We start from the raw sequence: 24038 nt of genomic DNA on the forward strand, positions 1-24038 counted from the left end.
AGAGAGGTAACATGATTTGCTGATGTCCTGCACATGGGAACATCCCTATAACTGGCTTAGACATAAGAATGTCTCTAGCCAAAATGTCAGTTAAAATTAGACAATAATTCTTATTGATTATGAAATCCTTAAGATTCATCATACCATCCTTCACATGGCATGGATGAAGATTATAATTGGTTATTGATCAAAATTTAAAAAGATATAAAAATGATATAAAAAGACAGCTGTCTTTCACCTGCTCAAACAAGGATCAAAAATTTCATCCTTAACTGATCTGTAAACCTTGCACAATCCATACAAATATCTTAGCAGTACTAAAATTTTTAAGATTCATATATTACAAAAAGAATATGCAGCTCTGACAAGATTCATTTTTGGGGACACGAAAATTACCGCTGTTCCAGCTCCCTGCCTCCTGGTGTTGTTTGCAGAGACTTATTTCCAGAACAGCTTCAGGAATAGCTGGTGGTTCCCAATGACCTCCGTTCATCCAGCCTTTCAGATGAATTCAGTCAGAACTTCAGGTAAGCCTTGAACCTTCTAAGCATACAGAGACTAGATAACAGCTGCCAAAGCTAGCTTTCTTAAGTCTAACCAATTTTTCTAATTTTTCTACCCCTCACCACCACTTACAAGTTTTTTCATTGCCCCAATTCAGCAGGCAGAAATTGTGGAGAGTTGTGATCCCAATCACTTGGGTTTGTGGTGACTGATTATGGTTATTTTATAATTTATAGATGGGTTGTTATTTTAAGAGATAACTAGGAAATGATCATAATTTTGAACATGGGGAAAAGAATTGGGAGTTGAAGGAGGAAAAAAGGGGTAGAGTAATATTATAAGCAGTTAGATTTATGGGATAGATTACTAAACTTATTCTTAAACAAAACATTATCTGGACATAATCTTACATTGGTAGAAATCTTTATAATTGATTCAAAATTGAAGGTATAATTTCTTACATATGTACAGAATTTTTATTAAAACAGGTTTAAGATTTTCATAGGTATAAATTGTTTTTGTTGATACAAAATTTGAAATTAATATTATTACTCTTAGATAGACATTGTGCCTATGCAACTCATTTACAAATACAAGGGTCAGACCCAGTACTTCTAATAGTTGCTGTTACAAACTATTTGGGATGATTAAATAACGCAAGGGCAAGACAGTGAAATCATAGTTATTTAGATTTTCATTAATTATAGTGAAGTGTGTTTAATATCATTCAGTTAAAAATAGCTAACAGATGGTGCTGGAGAGATGACTCAGTGGTTAAGAGCACTGACTGCTCTTCCAGAGGTCCTGAGTTCAATTCCCAGCAACCACATGGTGGCTCACAACCATCTGTAATGGGATCTGATCCCCTCTTCTGGTGTGTCTGAAGATAGCAACAGACATACATAAAATGTAGCAATTCATATATATAAAATGAAAAAAATATTGCTAACAGTAGTCAAGGTTTAGCAGTTCAGATATACTTTATAAGATAGTCTTCAAAAGCACCAGAAATCCACAGAACATTATATTTTAAATTAGTTCATTATTAATAAAATTTTGACTAGGAGACATGTTTGCTCCTGAAAGTATCCCCTTCATGGTTCAAAAAAGATACTGAGCATCATAACCTTCATATTGAGTTGCTCCACTTGTGGCAAGGTACCTACTGGGCAAGAATTGCTTAATTCGTGTACAGAGAAAAAGTACTATTCAGAAAAAGACAAGTGATGCAAGATATTGCCAAGACAGGGTAAGTTAGTCATTCATAATTCCTGCTTCATTTTCAGTTTCTCAGATGGTTCTGGGCCAGATGGCTAAAGACAGATGTTCCAACTCTTTGAGGAATGGAGGACTGTCCAGATAGTCCACCATCTCTGCAAATTGTTTCAGTTTATGAAGCTATGTTTTTGTGCTTCCTCTATATATGGGTACTATTTAATTCGCTCTTGGATCTCTGATGCGGTTGAAGACTAGTTAAATTATTCAACATTGAGGAAATGATGTAGATCTGAAAGGATGGTTTTCAGATGACAACACAAGTTAAAATCAAAACATGCTTCAAATATAAAATTACAAACTCTTTAAGTTAGGATAGATGTTAGAGTAATGTACCTAAACTGACAAAATTGATAGACTAGATGTTATTAGGGTATATTATACCTTATAGTTTACATAACTGTTATAACTATGTTCAATGTATATCTTAGAGAAAAGACCTTTTTAAAGGATGAAAAGGGGGAAGTGCTGTGGATTTGGTTTAATGCTTGAATTATGTTAATTGGATTCCCAGAATTGCACAAGAATCCTAATGTAAGATGCTGAGGGTCTCTGCCCTCAGTTGGTTCTGATTGGTAAATAAAGTTGCCAATGACTGGGCAGGGAGACAGAGGCAGGGATTTTAGGATTAGCAGACAAGAGAATTCATTGGGGTTAACTAACAAAATAAGGTTTGAGGCTTAGTAGTGATGTGTTTGTGTGTCAAGTTGACAAGGGGTCAATTATACTGGCTGGCTTTGTGTGTCAACTTGACACAAGCTGCAATTATCACAAAAAAGAGGCCTCACTTGAGGAAATGCCTCCATGAGATCCAGCTTGAAGGCATTTTCTCAATTAGTGATCAAAGTGGGAGGGCCGAGCTCATTGTGGGTGGTGCCATCACTGAACTGGTGGTCGTGGTTTCTGTAAGAAGAGCTTGAAGGGGCTCGAGACCCCAAAAGTACAACAATGTCAAGCAACCAGAGCTTCCAGGGACTAAGCCACTACCTAAAGACTATACATGGACTGACCCTGGACTCTGACCCCATAGGTAGCAATGAATATCCTAGTAAGAGCACCAGTGGAAGGGGAAGCCCTGGGTCCTGCTAAGACTGAACCCCCAGTGAACTAGACTATGGGGGGAGGGCGGCAATGGGGGGAGGGTTGGGAGGGGAACACCCATAAGGAAGGGGAGGGGGGAGGGGAACACCCATAAGGAAGGGGAGGGGGAGGGGGATGTTTGCCCGGAAACCTGGAAAGGGAATAACACTTGAAATGTATATAAGAAATACTCAAGTTAATAAAAAAAAAAAAAAAGAAAGAAAGAAAGCACACTGAGCAAGCGAGGGGAAGCAAGAGAGTAAATAACATCCTTCCATGGTCTGCATCAGCTCCTGTTTTCTGACCTCCTTGAGTTAGAGTCCTGCGTTCCTTTGATGATGAACAGCAATGAGGAAGTATAAATGGAATAAACCCTTTCCTCTCCTAAAATAAAAAAAGCAGTCATTAAAAGTTTCCCAACCAATAAAGCCCAGAAACAAATATGTTTAATGCAGAATTCTATCAGACCTTCAAAGAAGATCCATACTCTTCAAACTATTTCACAAATTAGAAACAGAAGGAACACTAAGTTATTCATTCTATTAAGCAACAGTTACACTGCCAACTAAAGTACAAAACGTCCCAACAAAGAAAGAGAACTTCAGGCCAATTTTCCTTATGAATATTGTTGCAAAAATACTCAATTAAATTCTCACAAACTGAATCCATGTAAACATCAAAACAATCATTTACCATGATCATGTATGCTTTGTAGAGCTGCAGGGATGGTTTACTATATGGAAATCCAATCCATAAATGTAATCCACTATAAAAACAAACTAAAAAAAAACAAACCCTTAATCTTCACCCCTTGAAAATGTCTGTGACAAAATACAACAATCCTTAATGTTAAGTCTTGGAAAATTCAGGAATTCAAGGCCCATACCTAAACTTAGTAAAGGCAATAAACAGTCAACATCAAACTATAAGTAGAGAAACTTGAAGCAATCTCACTAAAGTCAGTAATTTTATACAATGATGCCCATTTTCTTCATATGTGTTCAATATAGTTCTCAAAGGTCTAGCCGCAAAAATTACATAAGTAATGAAGGATACCAATTGGAAAGTAAGAAATTAAAATAGCTGGTTAAAAGAAGGATACTATGACATAAACGCTAGTTTGGATGAGATTAGTCACTTTTGAGGTACAATTTAAACATACAGTAACTGTTTTAATTTTGGTAAAGTACTGTCTGCAATTTTATAATGTGAATAAAGCCTTCAAGTTCTTTGTCTGCAATCAGTAGTTTGAAAGTGCTCACTGAGTATGTATGGAAACTTTAAGATAATTGCATCACTAGTTATCTTAGGATGAGATATTAATGGACCACAGTGCTGTTAAAGGTCAAAAATAAATTGCAAGATTAAAAAAAGAAATTAAGATATCACTATTTGGAAATGATATCCGTGTATACATAAGTGACCCCAAATATCTCAACAGAGAATGCCTATGTGTACCAAACAACTTCAGCAAATTGACTGGATAAAAAATTAAATCAAACAAATCAGTAGCCTTCCTGTACTCAAAGGATAAACAGACTGAGAAAGACATTAGGGAAATTATATCACCCACAAGAGTCCCAAGTAATATTAGATATCTTGGTTTGACTCTAAGCAAGAAAGTGAAATATTTGTATCACAAGAACTTCAAGTCTCTGAAGAAAGAAATTGAAAAAGATCTCAGAAGATGGAAAGATCCCCATGCTCATTGATCGGCAGGATTAACACAGTAGAAATGGCCATCTAACCAAAAGCAATACACAAGCAGGTTCCATGCAATCCCCATCAAAATCTCAACTCAGTTCTTCATAGAGTTAGAAAGATGAATTCTCAAATTCACTTGGAATAACCAAAATCTGAGGATATAAAAAACCGTTGATATTCTCAACAATAAAAGAACTTCTGGGGGGTAAATCACAATCACTACCTCAAGCTGATATTACAGGGAAGTATTGAGAAAAATTTCATGGCATTGGTACAGAGACAGGCAGATAGATACATGGAATAGGATCGAAGACCTAGAAATGAACCTACACAGATATGACCACTTGGTCTTTGACAAAGAAGCTAAACCCATCTAGTGGGGAAAAAATATTTTCAAGTAATGATATGGGTTCAACTGGCTATGTGCTGGTAGAAGAGTGCAAATGGATCAATTTTTACCACCTTGTACAAAACACAAATACAAGTGGATCAAAGTCCTCCATATAAAAATAGATACACTGGATCTAATAAAAGAGAAAGCAGGGAAGAACCTTGAACGCATGGACACAGGGGGAAATTTCCTGAAAATAACACCAATGGCTTACACTCTAAAATCAATATCACTTACAAGGAGACAATAAATTGACTGAAATTTTGGTGGATACCTTTGAAGAATTTGACACATAGAGCAAAGGAAATGCTCAGAAATTTATGAGGGTTACCCTAGCCAAGACTCAGTATTAGAGGATATAGAGTCTGAACTGGCCTTCTACTACTACCAAGCAAGAAATCCAGTGTAGCGATTGGGAAAGTGAACCAGTCACAATTGGTATGACATACAGTTTGTTCTGTTTTAAGATATTCTGTGATACATGTGGCACAGAAATTGTGAGTTGACCAACAGTGACTGTTACAACTTGAGACACATTTTATCACTGCGAGCCCACCCCTGGCACTGCCAAAGCTATACAAATGGAAAAAAACCTCAATGTAATGATTCTTAACAAAATTCATTACTAACAGATGCTCCCTGAAAGGCATTCCAGTACTCCAGAGGCGAGGCAAAATACATATCCACAGTATAGATCTAATTTTTATTTGGTTAATGCCCTGAGGGCTTTTCAATCATAAGTAATCTTTTTCTCCTCATTTAGAAATTAATGTAGAAAACCATTAACTACCTAATTTCATGTGAATATGAAACCCATTTCATCCTAGGCTACCCATAAAGAAGAGATGATAAATAACTTAGTTTTAAGTAAAATGAAAAGTTATTATAAAATCATGAGAGGAAAAGAAAGCTAATATCTTCAATCCAAGAAGAACAGAGCATCCTTATCTAAACTCTATAAAGAGAAGACACTGCAATGAGATGTATGTTTCAGTTCATGTATATGCCATCCTACTGAAATGCAGATACTTTCTTATTGTCCTAGTGACTCTAGTTCACATTAGTCTCTACTACTTCATTCCTGGTGTCATCTACTCTCTTGTTGCTTCATCTAGATCTGATCCTGTCTCATCTCAGGGCATAACTTATCTCCACATTTTGTTGTACAATTTGTCCTTGTGACTGGGAAAACCTACATCTACAAAATATTCAGGACCAGTGGTAGTCATTTATACAAGACTATATTTAGTGTGAGAAGCATCCACACCTTCAGAATATTTTATGATCTTGATTTAATGCAAAGCAATGTAACATATGACATTTATAATATATTAGGTTTTATGATACAATTTTATGATAAAAATTCCTCTCAAAATCTATAAGAGTTGGGTTAGATTTTTAAAAGGGATTTGACTTGAATATGTATGTCTTTTATAAGATGACAATTTTCTACATATTAATCATACTTCCCCATAAGCATAAGAGATAGTTCTATTTTTATATCTTCTTCAATTTATTTCTTCAATGTCCTAAAATTTTATCATCTAAGATTTCTACTAGCTTGTTTAGACTCACTTCAAGTGATTTATATTATTTACTTTTATTGTGAAAGTTGCTTCTTACCTGATTTCTTTTCCATTTACAGATTGAAAGATGACTATTTGTGAACTTTCTATACAAGTTCTTTGCTGAAGAAATTTGTTAGACATAGGAATCTCATAGTGGAAATTTAAGGGTCACTTATGTATACAATCATATCATCTACAAATAAAGTTGATTTGACCTCTTACAAATAATCCCATTTTGACCTCCTTCAGGTGTTCTAACTTTCCAGTTAATATTTCAAGTACTATGGGAAGTGTAGATGACCTTGTACTTGTCCTGATTTTAATAGAATTCCTTCAAATTTCTCTCCATTTAAATAAATGTTGTCTATGGAATTGCTGTAAACTACACATTGAAAGTAAACCTCACTCCTCAAATTGAGATTGGATGTATTTTTCTATATGCATTTTATTAGAAATTTAACAGAATTGATCTGTGAGAGGCTAGTGATTCTCTATTTCATACAGCTGTGCTGCAAACAGCATTTTCAAAGTGTTAAGTTTATGCATTGACCAAATGAGAAGTAGGTGACCTACAATGTGGTAATATTGTCCTCTTCCCTCGGTGCACTGCTGATAAATACGTCAGTCACCACAGCTGTTGTCTAACTGAGATCACTGGCTTGTTCTCCGAGTTTCAGGCACCACTGAGTGTACAGTAGGCATTTTATTCTTTTCTTTTCTTTGAAGACATGGTTTCTTCTGGATGATGAAGATTCTGATCAGAACGCTTATGCCATCTGTTCCTATTAAAGGTTGGCAAGATTAAAATGGGTTATCATTTCAGAGTTATCCCATCTCCCTATGAAATGGAAGTCTACATTGCTATCAAGAGTGTTTGATAAGTAGCAACTGAAGTGCCCTTGAGCACTCAATAGAACCCTGGTGGTGGATGCTTGACATCATGCTCTTTATCAGGGGTGGCCAGGAAAACTACCAAAGATCAAAGCAATTGGACTCTTGAAATTTAAATATATAAAAGAAAGGAGATAATGTTCAAAAAGGAGCATGATAGCCTGAGTATTTTAAATGTATGTATTGAAAAACCCTGGAAATAGGTCAACATTATGGCAAGTGGTCTTAATTGAGTTCTAAAGGATGTATGCATGTATAATGGACTTAAAAGCCTCTCTCTTGAGGAGATTGTTTTGTTGTAACAATGATCTATAGGAAATCTAGAACTCAGCATGCATTCTATTCTGATTACCCTTTTGTAACCTGAATTAACGCTAGTGAATATACCTTATAGTTTACACTGTAGATATTTGTGGTCATAAAGAAAACCACTCTATTTTCTGAACAAACAAGGAAGAATCCAGTATATGATAAGGACACGGACAATGACAAGGTTGATTTCAACAAGGTGTTATAGATTGCATAGAGGGTAAAGACGGAATGTTCATTGACTTCCTCCAATATCACGCTGTCTTTGAATGCGTGACCAATACTATTAACCAGTAAGATATCCTATTTTATTTCTTGAACTCTCACAGTCCTGTGGTAGTATTAAAAGAAAATGAGGAGAGAACATAAGATGACAATGTAAATCAAGATGAAGATGATTTTAACCCAATAAACATCATTATCCTTGAACAACTTTTACATTTTTTTTCTTTTTTTTTCTTTTTTTTTTTCTTTTTTTCGGAGCTGGGGACCGAACCCAGGGCCTTGCGCTTCCTAGGTAAGCACTCTACCACTGAGCTAAATCCCCAGCCCCTACAACTTTTACATTTTATGCATGCTTCTTAGAGTTCTTCATAATGTTAACCTGGCCAGCATGTTATACCTTGAACTTTGACCTATTTGCCATCTCTTTTCAACTAGACACCAACACTCAGGGGTTGATAAATATGCATGAATTCGAAAAACAACCTTTTTATATGCTATGGAATACAAAAATTAATAAAAAGTCATGAAAGCTAAAATTGACACTTCTTGAAAAAATATTACAAGAATGATCTCTAGGCAAATTTATTTTAAATTTACTCCTCTGAAATTTCTTAAGATGACTCATCAAAATCTGCATTACTTTCATTCCTCCTGTTCTCCATTCTCCTACTAGATTCCTCCATTAAGGCCTTTTTAAACATTCAACAACTTTTGTAATCCAATGCCCACGTGTACATTCTGTCAAGAAACAACATGGTCAGGTTTGTCATAGCAACACCATGCTTGTTCATTTATCTCAGTTTTTTCTTAATCAGTGTGCATGCTGCTATTTTATTTCAGCTGGAGACAAGTTAGTGTCATCTTAGAAGGAGTCTTTGTGCAGACAATACCTCATACGAATAATCTGTGAGGTATTGTGTAATTAGTGATCAAAGCTAAAGGGTGAATCCCCCATGATGGGTATTGTCATTCCTGGGATGGTAGTTCTGAATTCTATAATAAAGAGGCTGAGTTAGAATGTGAATCAAGCCAGTGTGCTGCATTTCTCCAGGGCTAATCCATCAAACCCTGCTATTAGGTTGCTTCCATGTTTGGTTAGTATCCTGATTTTTTTAGGTGGTATATTGAATTGCAAACAAAATAAGCTAATTAATTAATTAATTTATTTATTTATTTATTTTGTTTCTTTACCATAGCATTTATTTATTTATTTATTTATTTTGTTTCTTTACCATAGCATGCATTTATTTATTTATTTATTTATTTATTTATTTATTTATTCATTTTGTTTCTTTACCATAGCATTTCTACTCATCAAGCTTAAAAACAATCATCCTGGACAAACTAAGTCCATTCTCTGCCTAAAATCCCTAGAAACATAGTATGTATTTGCTTCTACATTGATGGCAGATATTAAGTGTTCAATCATACAAAATTACTATTAACATGAGAGGGTAAATAAAGGGTAAGGAAATACAGAATAGGGATAGACCCCTCTAGGAAGGGGAAATCAATAGATACTTATAAATAGAGAAGGTTCTTTTGTGGGGCTGAGTAGAAAGGATAAGGATGATTAAATTTGAATGGGAAGAATCATAGGGATAAATGAGAAAATGTAAGTAGGCATCCTAAACCTAAGTCATGTAAAAGACCATATGAAGTCCTTCTGTATAAAAGGCTACTTAAATATTCAGAGATATGAAAGAAATCTATTGAGAACCATTATATAACAGGGAAACAAAGTTACAAGTAAACATTTCTCAACACCATATGAAACCCCTAGTGCCAGGAGGAGGGTATATCAAATTGAATTGGTTTCTGAATAGACACCATAGAAATTCCCACCAATCCAGGATATTTCTAAAGGCATTGCATTCTGTACAAAAAAACAGAATGAAAAGTTCTACTGCTGAGATCAACACCTACATAGTCAATGAACATGGAAAATGTCAGTTAATGAATAGTGTCTATATTACATATTAATATCTATAATCATACATTAATGTCTTGGTCAGTATTCTAAAGTGATGATTCCTTTTCTAACAAATAGGAATAAAGAGTGAAGCCCACATCTGGACCCACAGTATTCCCTTACCCTGTATCCTCTCTGGTCATAGTAATTGTATATTATTGAATACTTGTATAGTACTGGTTTCAGTCAGCGTCTTCTGAAAAACAACAATGACAGCAAAAGTCCAGACACTAAATATTGAGCAAAAAAAGATTATTGTTCTAGGGAGAGGGGTGAATGGAAATAAGAAAGCCTGAAATATGAGTGTGATTAAATTCTATCACATAATTATATGAAATCTCAAAAAATATCAAATAAAAAACAAAAAACTCATGATAGTTTCTATATATTTATAATGGTTCATAGTGTGAAGTAGAGTGCATTTTCACTCCAGTCTGATGAAATTAAAATAAAACTGAGGGAATCTTGATCATTCTACATGGAACTCTGCCAAGAATGACATGTGTAGTTATGGCATATGATCTCAAGCTGTCGGGAGCAGCCTCTTTAGGTACAAAATGAGCATTTTATAGGGATTGAAAATGACATATCCTGAATATCACATGTTACCATTATAATTCATGACAGTATAAATTTACAGATAGATAAAGGAATGAAATGTTTATGTTTGTTTGTCACCAAAACATGAGGAACATTATTAAAATGTAGCATTAGAAGGGTTGAGTCTCACTGTTTTGTGATGGAAAGGTTAGGCTATTAATTTTGAAGTGATGTTAATTCCTAGTTTTCTGCTACATTCGTCCTTTATTTAGAGCGACTTTTCTTGCCTCTACATGAAAAGAATAATTTTGTTAATATAGTAAATTTATTTACACTTTCCATTCATCATTCATTCGTGTGATTAACTAAAGGGTATATAGCCATAATGAAGACTATAAAAAGGGGCACAGTGTTTAGGACACTAGGAGGCTCCTATTTTATTTGGAAAAAAACTGAATACTCATTAATTTCAAAATACTTATGATTGAGAGAGCAAAGTTTTGTTATTGTTGCCTAACACATGTCCCTTAATTAAGCCATACTAATGACGCTCACTGGGTCCATTACTTGGAGTAAAAAAAGAATTCTTGAATATTCAAGGCAATGCATAAGTTCTGCATGTATTGAATATCATCAAGTTGTCAAACAATATTTAGTCTTTATTGGAGTGAAGTATACTTCATTAATATTAAGTCATTTCTTGTATTTTGATGTCAGAAGCCATCATAAGATAAGGCAATGACTAGCAAGTGATCTTCCTTTAATGGTTTGCTTTGGATTATAATCTGTGACATATTTGCTCCATATATAAGGCCCTGGATAAATCCATTTTAGGAAAGATTCCTGCTATTAATAGGCTTTTTCTGTTATTATTAAATATATGTAACAATCACTTGTTATTGGTCTACTCATTTAAGCAAATCTCTGCAAACTGATGAAGTAATGTTTCTAGTGATCCTTAATAGACAAATAGACTATTTCTTAAATCTTAACGATAATCTTATAAGAATATCTAAAATTTTGTCTGTGATTATCTAGCTTATTTATATTTGAACTGATACTAGATCCTTTTCTGATACTCAAAATTGCAATGGAAACTGTCAATCTCCCACATGTCACTAGTTAATTTCTTCTAGAGTGTAACCAGACCTTATACTACTTAGAACACATACCAACAGGTTGTAGAACAATAAACCAAAGGTCATAAAAACAGAACTAATGATTTATTACATGTGTTAAACAAAATCTTCACTAATAACTTAGTTATTGTTTTTAACTTCCAATGAACCTGCAGATCTGTAACAGTTGATAGATGTTTACTCACATAATTACTCCTAATGGATATGCATGCAAGCATTTTCTGTTTTAAACTTTTATTTAAATTTACAAATTAAATATTATGTGAACTTGTGATGAAAGTTTTACCATGGGATATGTATCCTGAAAAGATGTACAAGTGTGAATGTAAAGGACAAAAGTCGAGGGAAATGAGCTGAAGAGAATTTTGTAGACAGAACACTTTTTGTACAGAATTGAACTCAAGAAACTTTAACATATAGGCAAAGCATTGGAAAAAAAGGCATTGAGAGTTAGAGCATTGTTGTGACATCAGAGTAGGGAGAGAGAGAGGAAGATTAGAAGGATAATGCAGAGTAGAATGAGTTAGAACTTTACGAAACATAAAAAAAATAAGGGAGCAATGTGCAGAATGAAGAGGAAAATGGGAAAATAAAAGAAGAATCTGCAGAGAGCAGAAGGAGCAGGCAGGCTTCTGCATACCAGGGAACAGAATGGGTCTTTTCTTAATAACAAGACAAGCTTAGTCTCATTAAAGGAACAAGGCTTCCCTCTTACAAATTTGGGCTTAATTCATTTAACATTAAAAGGGTAGAAACTTTCTTTCACTATGCAGTAAAGACTGGAGCTCATTTTCCATCCAGCATGAGTGATTTCTTTCTGTACTGGTGCTTCCTCTTTTCCTTCCTATACATAAGTAAGCCAGCATGTGTGTATGGAACTATATAACTGTGAGAATACATGCATCTATCTGTGTGTATAAGTATGTACTTTTGAGAATGCATAAAAGCTTTGAATGGGAGTGCATAAATATGCATGCATGAATCTGTATATGAATTTATGTGAGTTTATGCATACTTGCTTATGTGAAAATTTCCTTCTGCGAGCTTTATTCTCATCTCCTGGTTCTATAGAAGTGTATTGCTGCAATCTTCCCCCTAGCCCTACATCCAGACAAAAGGGAAAAGGCTCTAGAAATTAATCCTTTACTTGATCTACTGCTGTTTTAGGATGAGGAGCAAAGTACTAGAGAATGCATTTCCTGACCTTAGAAGAACACAGAAGGCAGGTCAGCTACAGTAGCAAAATAACTTAGACTTAGATAAGTAAACTTTTTATTATTATACACCAACCCTTTAGGGGTAGACAGTCTTAGCTTCGTGTCTCATGGGAAAAAGACTTAATCTCTGCCAATGCTCTTCTTCCTCCACTTACTTAAGAAGAATTGACAAGAAAGCAGACCCCAAGGGGTCTCCTTCCAGGCGTGTTGGCACTCAATTAAAAGAGTCAAGTGATCAGAAGATATAGTGGGTTCTTTCTGAGAGTGTATCAGAACCTGAGGTAGAGAAAAAATATTTTAACATGGTTAACAGTAAGAAACATAAAACATATCCAATTTTATTTGTACAATATGAAATAGGATGAAGAGAGGCTGTGAACTCAAGGCTAATTCTAGATATCCACTGTGTACTCATTTCACCCAAAATCATTGAGGGTTTAACTCAAGGGATAACTTAAAAGGGAAGTCCTTCCTTAGGTCTTTAATAGGTCTATTTTACATATTTGAAGCAAAATTTTCAGGGATTCTCAATATCCAAGTTTTTTACTTTAACACAAAAATATATTATAGTCTATTGAAGAAGAGTAAATTTGAAAGTAATGAAATGGTAGATTTATTTGGTTTATGTTAGTGATGACAGTAACACAACTGATAACCAAGTAGCACTGACTCAAACTAATGCATAATTTGTTGAAATATGCATTTGGAGATCACATTACCATGTGGAACAATGCTTCTAAATTGTCAGAAGTGAATATAAGCTTGAATTTCAGCAATATTCTATTGGCAAGTGAATAAGAGGAATTTCTAAGCTCGTGTAAAAGAAATGGTGGCCTTATATATTTTCCCTGATATTTTCAGGTTGAGTTATTCACTTGGCCATGTACAAAGATTGATTTTGTTACAGTTTATAGGTCTTCCTTCATATATCACAGCTTATGTTATGGTCAAATATGTCTATATTTTTTTTTACCAAATCTATACTCCTAAGAAAGGCATTATCAGAATGTGTTTCTATAAATAGACAAAACTCACTTACCAATTATGTGTACAGAAAAAGGGCATGGTACACATCAGCAATAGTCTGTTCATTTTTTTTACTGTGCATTAACATTTTGTTTTTATTTTTTTTATCATGCAACAAAACTTTTATTAACATTTTTAACAGAGGTTCAGCTAGTACTGGAACTTGTAATTTCTAAACTTAAATTGGGGAAAATGGCTAGAGTGCAGAGTATTGCCATCAGTGCCCGCCGGGAATGCAGACTGAAGAATTAATAGCCACCCCTCAGGCGGAGGACCAGGTGCAGGGTTGACTCTTTCTGGATGTTGTAATCAGAGAGGGTGCGGCCATCTTCCAGCTGCTTGCCGGCAAAGATGAGCCTCTGCTGCTCAGGGGGGATGCCCTCTTTATCCTGGATCTGGGCCTTCATATTCTCGATGGTGTCATTGGACTCCATCTCCATAGTGATGTTCTTGCGGGCCAGGGTCTTCATAGAGATCGGCATTTTGACCTGTTAACGAATGCGATGAAAGCACAAACGTCCCAGAGCGTCGAAATCCCCTCACAGAAGGACCTCGGAACTGGACAAAGCCTCTCGTTACTCAAAATTTTATTATTTTTAATAATTGTGTTTTTCTTGGATATTTTATGCATTTACATTTCAACTTTTATCCCTTTTCCCCCTTCTCCCCTATCCCCTCACCCTCACCCGGCTCCCATTCCCACCCACCCATGACAACCTCAACGCCCTGGCATTACCCTACTTTGGGAAATCAAGCCTTCAGAGGACCAAGGGCTTTTCCTCCGATTGATTCTGGACAATGCCATCCTCTGCCACGTATGTGGCCGGAATAATGGGTCCCTCCATTTGAGCTCATTAGTTGGTGGTTTAGCTCACCAAGGCACTCTTGGTGGGGTTTGGTAAGTTGATATTTTTGTTCTTTCTATGGTGTTGCAAACCCGTTCAGCTCCTTGAGTCTTTTCTCTAACCCCTCCATTTGGGTCACCTTGTTCAGGTTTGCAAAGTTGTTAGCTATATTTATAATCCATTTTAATTTACCAGTTCTTCAGTCAGCATCGATGGTAAGAGCAGAATGATGAGAAAATACACCGCTAACATTGAAGACATGGCTGAAATTAATCAAAGAAAATATCATAATTGAAGCAAACAATATATAAGACACAAAAAGAAAACAAAATATTGATAGAAGTTATGTGCAAGCAACTATGTTTGACAAATTCTTTTACAATATAGAAAGAAAAGAAAAACCAAGTAGGGTCTCTATAAGTTTATTTGCCCACGTTGCCTCTACTAGGGTTGATACATAAGCTAAATAGGTTTCCTGATGCCTAGGTGTGTATTTGTAAAAGAAAAGGAATTCCTAGTTTCTTTCTGAACATTTCTATTGTTCTATCATTAAAAGGGAAATTTGAGAAAAAATAAAGAAATACAATTTTTTTAAGTTTCTTTTCATTGTGTATTCTCCTTCCTTTGACTCTGTAGCATTCTATACTAGAAATAAATGTGTGTGTCATGGCTGTAATTATGCAGGCAGAAACACACAAACATCTTGAAAACACATTGCATGAAGAACAATTTGCTTCTTCAGAAGAAAATATAAACATACCTAATGAATCATAAATTTATACTAATTGATGTCATTCAACCCAAGCTCCGTAAATGGAAGCTTTTATATTTTAAGTTTCAAACACACCTATTCAATCTCACAGTGTTCAATCTCAGTAATTCCCAAATTCTACATCCTTTAGACGCTGGTGAAACTTCTCAGTGTAGATACATTCACCTTCCTGAGAGAACTCATAGAAAGAGTGTATCTTACAAATTGAAAACTGTAGAGAGCGGCGCGGCGAAACAAAGATGGCGCCGTCATCCAGCCTTGTCTGGATATAAACGACTTACTGCGCATGTGCAGGCTTGTCCCCTTGCTAGGGCTCCCTCTAGTGGTGAACAGGGGTACTGCACATGTGTGGTTTATGCACCAGGTGTTAGTTGACCGTTAATATGCTAATGAGGTGATTCATTCTCTGCCAATCCCTGGAGGACAAGTAGTGGGGTGATCCAAGCCCCACCAATCCCTGAGAGATAATTAGCATACTGTTGTCTATATAAGCCGAGCGATTTTGCTGCTCGGGGTCCCTGTTCAGAAGAGCTGTAACACTGAGAAGAGCTGTAACACTAAGAAGAGCTGTAACACAGTAAAGGCTTGCTCGCAGAAGAATCCTGTTGCCGCACGTCGTTCTTGCTGGCGGGACATTGGGCGCGCGACAGAAAACACATTAATTGGGGTATCAAGCCATCACAGGACCAAGGACCTTTCCTCTCATTGATGGCCAACAAGGCCATCTTCTGCTACATATGGGGCTGGAGCCATGGGTTCACCCATATGTATTCTTTGGTTGGTGGTTTAGTCCCTGGTAGCTCTGGTGGGTCTGATTGATTGATATTGTTGTTCATGCTATGAGGTTGAAAACACCTTCAGCTCCTCCATCCCTTTCCCTAACTCTTTCACTGAGATCCCTGTGCTCAGTACAATGATTGGCTGCGAGCATCCACATTTGTATTATTCAGGATCTGGCAGAGCCTCTCAGGTGACAGCTATATCAGGCTGCTGTCAGTGTGCTCTTCTTTGCATCTGCAATAGTGTCTGGGTTTGGTTACTGTATACCGGATGGATCCCCAGAAGGGACAGTCTCTGGAAGGCCTTTATTCAGGATCTATTCCACGGTTTGGATCCTTAATTCCTCCTGTGGGTTTTTTGTTCCACCTTCTTAGAAGGACTGAAGCAGCCACACTTTGGTCTTCCTTGTTCTTAGCTTACGTGTGGATTGTAGATTGTACCTTGTGTATTCAGATCACTTCCTTGATCCACATGAACATGAGCTTTGAAGAAGGACATATGGATGAATCAATTTGCATTCTTCTACAGGCAGTCAGTTGAACCAGCACCATTTGTTTGAAATGTTGTCTTTTATCCACTGGATGGTTTTAGCTCCTTTGTCAAAGGTCAAGTGACCATATGTATATGGATTCATTTCTGGGTCTTCAGTTCCACTCCATTGATCTACATGCCTGTCTTGGTACTAAAACCATACAGTTTTTATCACTATTGTTCTATAATACAACTTGAAGTAAGGGATGGTGATTCTCCCAGAAGTTCTTTTACTGTTGAGGAATCTTTTTTGCTATCCTGGGATTTTGTGTTATTTCAAATGACTTTTCAAATTGCTCTTTTTAATTATAAAAAGTGAGTTGGAATTTTGTTGAAGATTGCTTTTGGCCGATGCTCATTTTTACCATACTAATCCTGCCAATTCATGAGCATGGGAAATCTTTCCAACTTCTGAGATCTTGTTTGATTTCTTTCTTCAGAGAATTGAACTTCATGTCATGAAGAGAGTTCATTTGCTTGATTAGAGACACATAACGGTTTTTATATTATTTGTGACTATTGTGAAGGGTGTTGCTTCCCTAATTTCTTTCTCAACCTCTTTATCCTTTGAGTAGAGAAAGGAAACTGATTTCTTTGGGTTAATTTTATATCCAGCCACTTTGCTGAAGTTGTTTATCAGCTATGGGGGTTCTCTGGAAAATTATTTCGAGGGGATCACTTAAAAACTATACTATGATATCATCTGCAAATGATGATATTTTGACTTCTTCCTTTCCAATTTGTATCCCATTGACCTCCTTTGTTGTCTAATTTTTCTGCCAGGACTTTGAGTACTATATTGAACACGTAAGGCAAGAGAATGCAGCATTATACAGTCCCTAATTTTGGTGTGATTGCTCCAAGTTTCTCTCCATTTAGTTTGATGTTGGCTACTGAGTTGCTGTATATTGCTGGTACTATGTTTTGGCACAGGCCTTGAATTCCTCAATTTTTCAAGACATTTTTGCCATGAAGATGTTTTGAATTTTTCACATGCTTTCTCAGCATCTAATGAGTTAACCATGTGATTTTTTCTTTAGATTTGTTTATGTAATGGATTACATTGATGTATTTCCATACACTGAACCATCCCTGCATCCCTGGAATGAAGTCTACTTGATCATGACAGATGATCATTTTAAAGTCATCTTGGATTTGAGGTGGGAGAATTTTATTGAGTATTTTTGCATCAATACTTAAAGCAAAATTGGTCTGAAGTTCTCTTTCTTTTTGGGGCTTTTTGTGATTTAGGTAAAAGCATAATTGTGGCTTCATGGAATGAATTGTGTAATATCCCTTCTGTTTCTATTTTGTGGAATAATTGGAAGAGTATTGGTATTAGGGCTTCTTTGAAGATCTCATAGAACTCTGCACTAAACCCATCTCGTTCTGAGTTTTTGTTGATTGAGAGACTTTTAATGACTTCTTCTATTTCTTTTGGAGATATGGGAATGTTTACATGGCATATCTGATCCTGATTTAACTTTAGACTTTAGTCCTTGGTACCTGTCTAGAAAATTGTCCATTTCATTCAGATTTTCCAGGGGTTTTTGTTTTCTTTTGTTTGTTTGTTTGTTTTTTGTTTTTTTCTAGTATAGGCTTTTGTAGTAGGATCTGATTTGGGGGGGGTTTGGGGGGAATTTATTCAACATCTGTTGTGATGTCTCCCTTTTAGTTTCTGATTTTGTTAATTTAGATTTCCTAGAAATCAGTGCGGTGTGTATTACTTCCTACTTGACCAGATTTATGTATGAAGGTTGCTTAGAAGTCCCATAACTTTCACGTATATTTCCAAGTGAGGTTCTGCAATGTCTCAAGCCATGTAATCTTAGCATTGTAATGACTATCATCTTATCATAAAACTTACATTCATGCTCTACAATCTTACCTCAAATTGGTTGTCTCATATGCTTTCAGTTCAGATCAGCTCCTCTTTCAGGCTCCTGTGCTTCTATGGTTCTCTCTGTTTTATTCCTTTCCTTGTGAAGTGTAGAATTTTATAGATTTGAAGTAGGATGTGGCTGTTTTTCCAAGTAAAGTGGTTTTATTGAAGAGTTTCTCTTGGCTTCTGATCCCTATGCATCAGAGCTCCAATGATATTAACATTGGATAGCAGACCTGAGTACTTTCCTTCCATGTGATTGTTAAGTCAACAATCTATTGTTTGTCTTTACTCCTGGAGATTTCAAACTTTACTTTTCAATGTGGTTCTCATATAAAGATCAAGCAGAACACTTGCTACAATTATTTAGGGGGTCGGGTTCCAGACCCTTCATGATCATTGCTTGGTGTCCCAGTCTATTTAAGCCCACACAGATACAGGTTACCTGACACTGTAAGTCTTCTTGTACATCTATGGATCCTAAGACTTACTCTGTAATAAGTGAGACTCTCTGACTGCTGGCTGATGTTTGATTTTGGGTGTGCATCTGTCACCATTTTCTAGTAGATGACATCTCTAAAGGAACCATTATGGTAGACTTATGTTTGCAAGATAGCTGTGTATCATTAATAATGTCAGAGGTCTGATCTATCACGAGTTTGGTCTCAATTTGTGCCAGTCATTGTATGACTGTTGCCATAGTTTATGCTCTGTCTTTATCTTTTTACATCTTGCATGCAAGAAAAATTTTAAAGATGTTTGGGTGAATCGATGTTGTCAACCCTCCTTTGGATGCCTTGTGTGGCTACATGGGGTTAGCCACTTAAATATCTATACCCCCACTTATAGAAATCTCAGCTAAGCTCACCGACATAGATTTCCTGTATTTTTCCCAGTCCAAGGCCTCCAGTTAGATCATGAGATCCTTCACACTGGTCTTCTTTCTGACTTCCAGCCTTCTTCAAACACTCCTCTCCCCATAGATGATCACCATTTTCTTTCTTCTCACCTACTTTCAGATTCAGTTCTCTTTCTCTATCAAACTCTAATGGTGATTAAATTTCCCCTTCTTACCCAGATTCAAGCATGCTCATTTACATATGCTCCCTTTTACTAATTTTTTCTTTGTGTTTATAGATCATAACAAGTTTATCCTGCATTTTATGGCTAATCTCCACTACTAAGTGAGTACATACCAGGTATGTATTTCTACCTCTGTGTTACCACATTCAGGATGTTATTGTCAAGTTTCATCAATTTTACTGCATAAAATTCTTAGTTTTTAATAGCTGAGTAGTTTCCCATCGTGGTGAAGTACCACATTTTCTTTATTTATTCTTCAGTTATTGGACAGCTAGGCTGTTTCAAGTTTTTAGCTACTATAAATAAAGTTGTAACGAACATAGGGGAGCAACTGTCCATGTGGTATAATGGTGCATCTTATGGATATAAGCCAAGTAGTAGTGTAAATATGTATTGAGGTAAAACAATTCACAGTTTTCCGAGAAACCAACAAATTGATTTCCAAACTGGTTGTACAAGTTTGCACTCCCACTAACAATGAAGGAGCTTTCCTATGCTCCAGATACTCTCCACCCTAAGCAGTCACTTGAATTTTTCACCTTAGTCATTCTGAGAGTTATAAAATGGTATTTCATGATTATTTTCTTTTCTTCCCCTGATTGCTAAAGAAATGCAAATTTTCTTTAAATGTTTCTTGGCCAATAGTGATTACTCTGTTCAAACTTGTCTGTTCAGTTCTGTCCCCTGCCCCCTTTTTTAAAATGGTTTATTTGTTTTGTTACTTTCTACTTTCCTGAGTACTATATTCATTTTTTTTTCTTTTCTTTTTTTCGAAGCTGGGGACCGAACCCAGGGCCTTGTGGTTGCTAGGCAAGGGCTCTACCACTGAGCTAAATCCCCAATCCCTATATTCATTTTTTATATTGTCCTTTTCTCAGATGTAGGTTTAGTGAATAGATTTTCCTAATGCCTAGGCATTTGTTTTGTCCTGCTGACAGTGCTATTTGCCAAAAAAAAATCCATTTTCCTAAGGTTTCAATTGACAATTGTTGATCAAAAATCCTGAGTCATTGGTGTTCTATTCAAGAAATCGTCTCTTGTACCAATTCATTCAAGGCTATTCCCGATTTTTTCTTCTATTATATTTAGTGTGTCCGGTTTTATTTTAAGGTCTTTAATGTATTTGTAGTTGAGTTTTTGGTGGGTAATATACAAGGATCTACTTGCATTCTTCTACATGAAGAAATCTAATTATATATGCGATAATTGTTTGAAAATGCTTTTTTCCATTGTATCGCTTTACCTTCCTTTCTATAAATCATATGTACATAGATGAGAGGTATGGTTTTATTTATTGGTCTTGATTCAATTCCATTGTTCAATCTGTCTGTTTCTATACAAATATCATACAATTTTCTTACTATTTCTCTGAGTACATCTTGAGGTGATGGTGAAATCTCAATCTCATTCATTTATAATTAATCATCAAAATTTCGCATTAAAATTGAAAATGTGGAAATGACTTTAAAATTGCCATAGATTTTAACAGGTTCAAACACTTGAAATTTCTGTTCTATACCTGGTTGAAGTTTTAACAAATATATGCACTTTGAAAATCGATATGGTGATTTCTCAGAAATTTGGAAATTCATTTACATTAAGAATCAGCTATTCCACTTCTATGACTATACACAAAGGAAATTTCACCATACTATTAGGATAGTTAGTCAATTATTTTTGTAGCATATTTATTTGTAATAACTAGAAACTGGAAACATTCTACATCTACATTAAATGAAAAATGGATAAGGAAGGTGTGGTACATTTAGACAGGGGATTCTTTCTCAGATATTAAAACCAATAACATAATGAAATTTGCCAGCATGTGAATGGAAACAGAAACAATTATTTTGACTAAGTTAGCACAGATTCAGAAAATCAAACACGATGTATACTCACTTAATCCTGAGTAATAGCAGTAAAATAATTGATAAGCATTCAACCACAGACCTAAACATGCTAAGTAATCAGTATTATTTAAATGGGGGACAAGTAAATCTCACTTATATGGGAAAACTGAACTGAAAACATGCATATGGAGAGTGGACTACATGTGTGTGGGAGGTGAAAACAGGAAAAGTGGAAATCAGATGTGGAGAAGATAGAAAGAGAAAATCCTGGGGAACAAGAATGAAATTTGATTGCATCTCTTGGAAGAGGTAGAAAGGTAGGTCAAAGAAAACTCCCAGAAATTGATAATGGTGATGTTAGGTAAGGCTCTTAGCTTTAGAAGATGAAGTGTAAACTGTCTATCTACTGTAACCAAGGAAGATATTCAGTGAGGAACTGGAAAGCCAAACCAGAAACAAAAGATTTGACTTACAATTTCTTCTGCTTATAAGCTTTGCTTGCAAAAATGGGGCAAAGAAATTTTGGTAATGATTAATCAGTGATTGGCCCATTTTGAGAACCACTGCATGACTGGCATATTCACCCTGACACTGCTAAGTACAAGAGTCTGTAAATCCCAAAGACTAAAAATAGAAACAATCATGATAACAAATGGTCAATGAATTGATTCCCAATGATTTTCTGCTATACTCACAGATGGGTGAACAGCCTAATTATCATCAGAGACTTCAATCAGCAACTGTTGAAAACAGATACACAGAAGGTAACCAGATAAAGACAAGTAAATTTTCCATAGTTCCATATGAATTGGAGGATCTGAAGGAAAAAAAAAAACTAAACGCCAAATGAAAACTCCAGTACCATGTTTCAGTTACATTTAATTGAGTTGTTTGCTAAATGGACCCCAAAGAAATTCCTACCAGTCCAGAATATTTCTAAATAGTCTCTCCAAGAACTGATGGTGAGACACTCTTTCCAGGGTAATCATGTACAATTTCATTAAACATGAACAAATTAAGCTGATGACTATCTAGATTTTTACCACTACTGAGTAACGTTCATAGCACTGGAAAGTATTCCATGTTCTACTAGAGGAGAAGGAGAAACTCCCACAATGCTGCAAATTCTTTGATCTAGAAGAAGTGGCCTGCTTTCAAGACATTCTGGTATAATTAATGTACAGACATTGTAAGGGTAACCAACAACTATTTGATTGGATATAAGGCACACTAAATGAGATGAAACCCATGATTAACATCACACTGGTAGGCAAGAACCTGAGACTACTATTGCCATAGGACATTGGGTAAAACCATATACTACTGTTCTGTCATAGGATAATATAAACAAAATATTTCTTAATGACATTCTGCTATAATAATAGTGTCTTGCTCAATCATCATTAAAGAATGTTCCTTAAGGAAATGGATGAAAAAAAAAGGGAGAGAACAATAGTTGAAAAAAGTACAAAGAGTGGAAACCCTAGAACACACAGTTCTCAAAAAAATATCCATCAAATTCCTATTATCGTTTCTCAAGAGATGGTGCCAGAGAAAGCTGAAATTGTATGAGATAACAGGGATATATAAACCACCAATCAAAAGTACACGTGGAGGGAACAATGGCTCCAGTCACATATGTAGCAGTGGATAGCATTGTTTGGCATTATTAGGAGGAGAAGCCCTTGGTCCTATTAAGACTCATTTCCCCATTGTAGGAGAATGTCAGGGTATTGAGGTGGGAGTGGGTGGGTGGGAATAGGAGTATCTTCATAGAAGCAAGCAGAGGGGAGGAGGGGGGCAGAGACAGAAAAGGGATGATATTTGGAATGTAAATACATAAAATATCCAATAAAGAAAAAACAAGGATTCCTAGATTCTATAGGGCTGATATGTATGTGAACTCAGGATGATGTAACAACTAAAACATGGCTGCAAATCCTAAGCCAGAAACTTCCAATTAGCAAAATAGGAATGTACGACATCCAGCAATTCTTAACCTTTAAGATATATCCAACTGAAAGCAGTGCCAAAATGAAAAATATTCCCAAGAGTATCACAGGGTATACAAACTACAGTTAAGACAGAGACTCCATGCCTAGAAGTAGACTGCTAACATGAGTGACCTCATAATATATTTGGAGGTTTATTTTATCTATAACACATTATCTGTTCACTTTAAAATTAACACTTGCTTTGTTTATATTGTATTTCACATTATGTATGGTTATGTGATTTCCTTAGGTCCAAACGTGTATTTTCCTGTCTGTATTAGCTTGGTGAAATTTGACTCTTATTATTCAAATCTTATTTGTTGTTCATTTGCTTGTTTTCTCCTTTTAGAGTTTGTTTTAATATAACTTTATCTTCTTTTTTTTTTTTGTTCTTTTTTTCGGAGCTGGGGACCGAACCCAGGGCCTTGCGGTTGCTAGGCAAGCGCTCTACCACTGAGCC

The 24038-nt window shown here is 35.7% G+C and overlaps 1 protein-coding gene and 1 long non-coding RNA gene across 2 annotated transcripts; one reads left to right on the forward strand and one right to left on the reverse strand.

Moving 5' to 3' along the window:
- Positions 1-13906: 13906 nt before the first annotated feature.
- On the reverse strand, positions 13907-14949 carry Ubbl3 (ubiquitin B like 3). Its single transcript, XM_039084507.2, has 2 exons — positions 14879-14949; positions 13907-14329 (listed from the first exon to the last, which is right to left on the reverse strand). The coding sequence occupies exons 1-2, from the start codon at positions 14945-14947 to the stop codon at positions 14090-14092; spliced, it is 309 nt and encodes a 102-aa protein (XP_038940435.1). The 5' UTR covers positions 14948-14949; the 3' UTR covers positions 13907-14089.
- Positions 14950-15847: 898 nt separating this feature from the next.
- On the forward strand, positions 15848-23313 carry LOC108351900 (uncharacterized). Its single transcript, XR_001839769.3, has 3 exons — positions 15848-16125; positions 19789-19850; positions 22282-23313. It is a non-coding gene; the product is annotated as an uncharacterized LOC108351900 (long non-coding RNA).
- Positions 23314-24038: the final 725 nt, after the last annotated feature.

Source organism: Rattus norvegicus, chromosome 9 (assembly GCF_036323735.1).
Source record: "Rattus norvegicus strain BN/NHsdMcwi chromosome 9, GRCr8, whole genome shotgun sequence".
Taxonomy (NCBI): domain Eukaryota; kingdom Metazoa; phylum Chordata; class Mammalia; order Rodentia; family Muridae; genus Rattus; species Rattus norvegicus.

What these genes read in the sequence shown, in the direction of transcription:
- Ubbl3 (XM_039084507.2), bottom strand. Translation starts at nt 14,947, where the DNA reads ATGTCTTCAATGTTAGCGGTGTATTTTCTCATCATTCTGCTCTTACCA. An exon ending in CGATGCTGACTGAAGAACTG is followed by an intron (nt 14,330 to 14,878) that starts GTAAATTAAAAT and finishes ATTCGTTAACAG; the next exon opens with GTCAAAATGCCGATCTCTAT.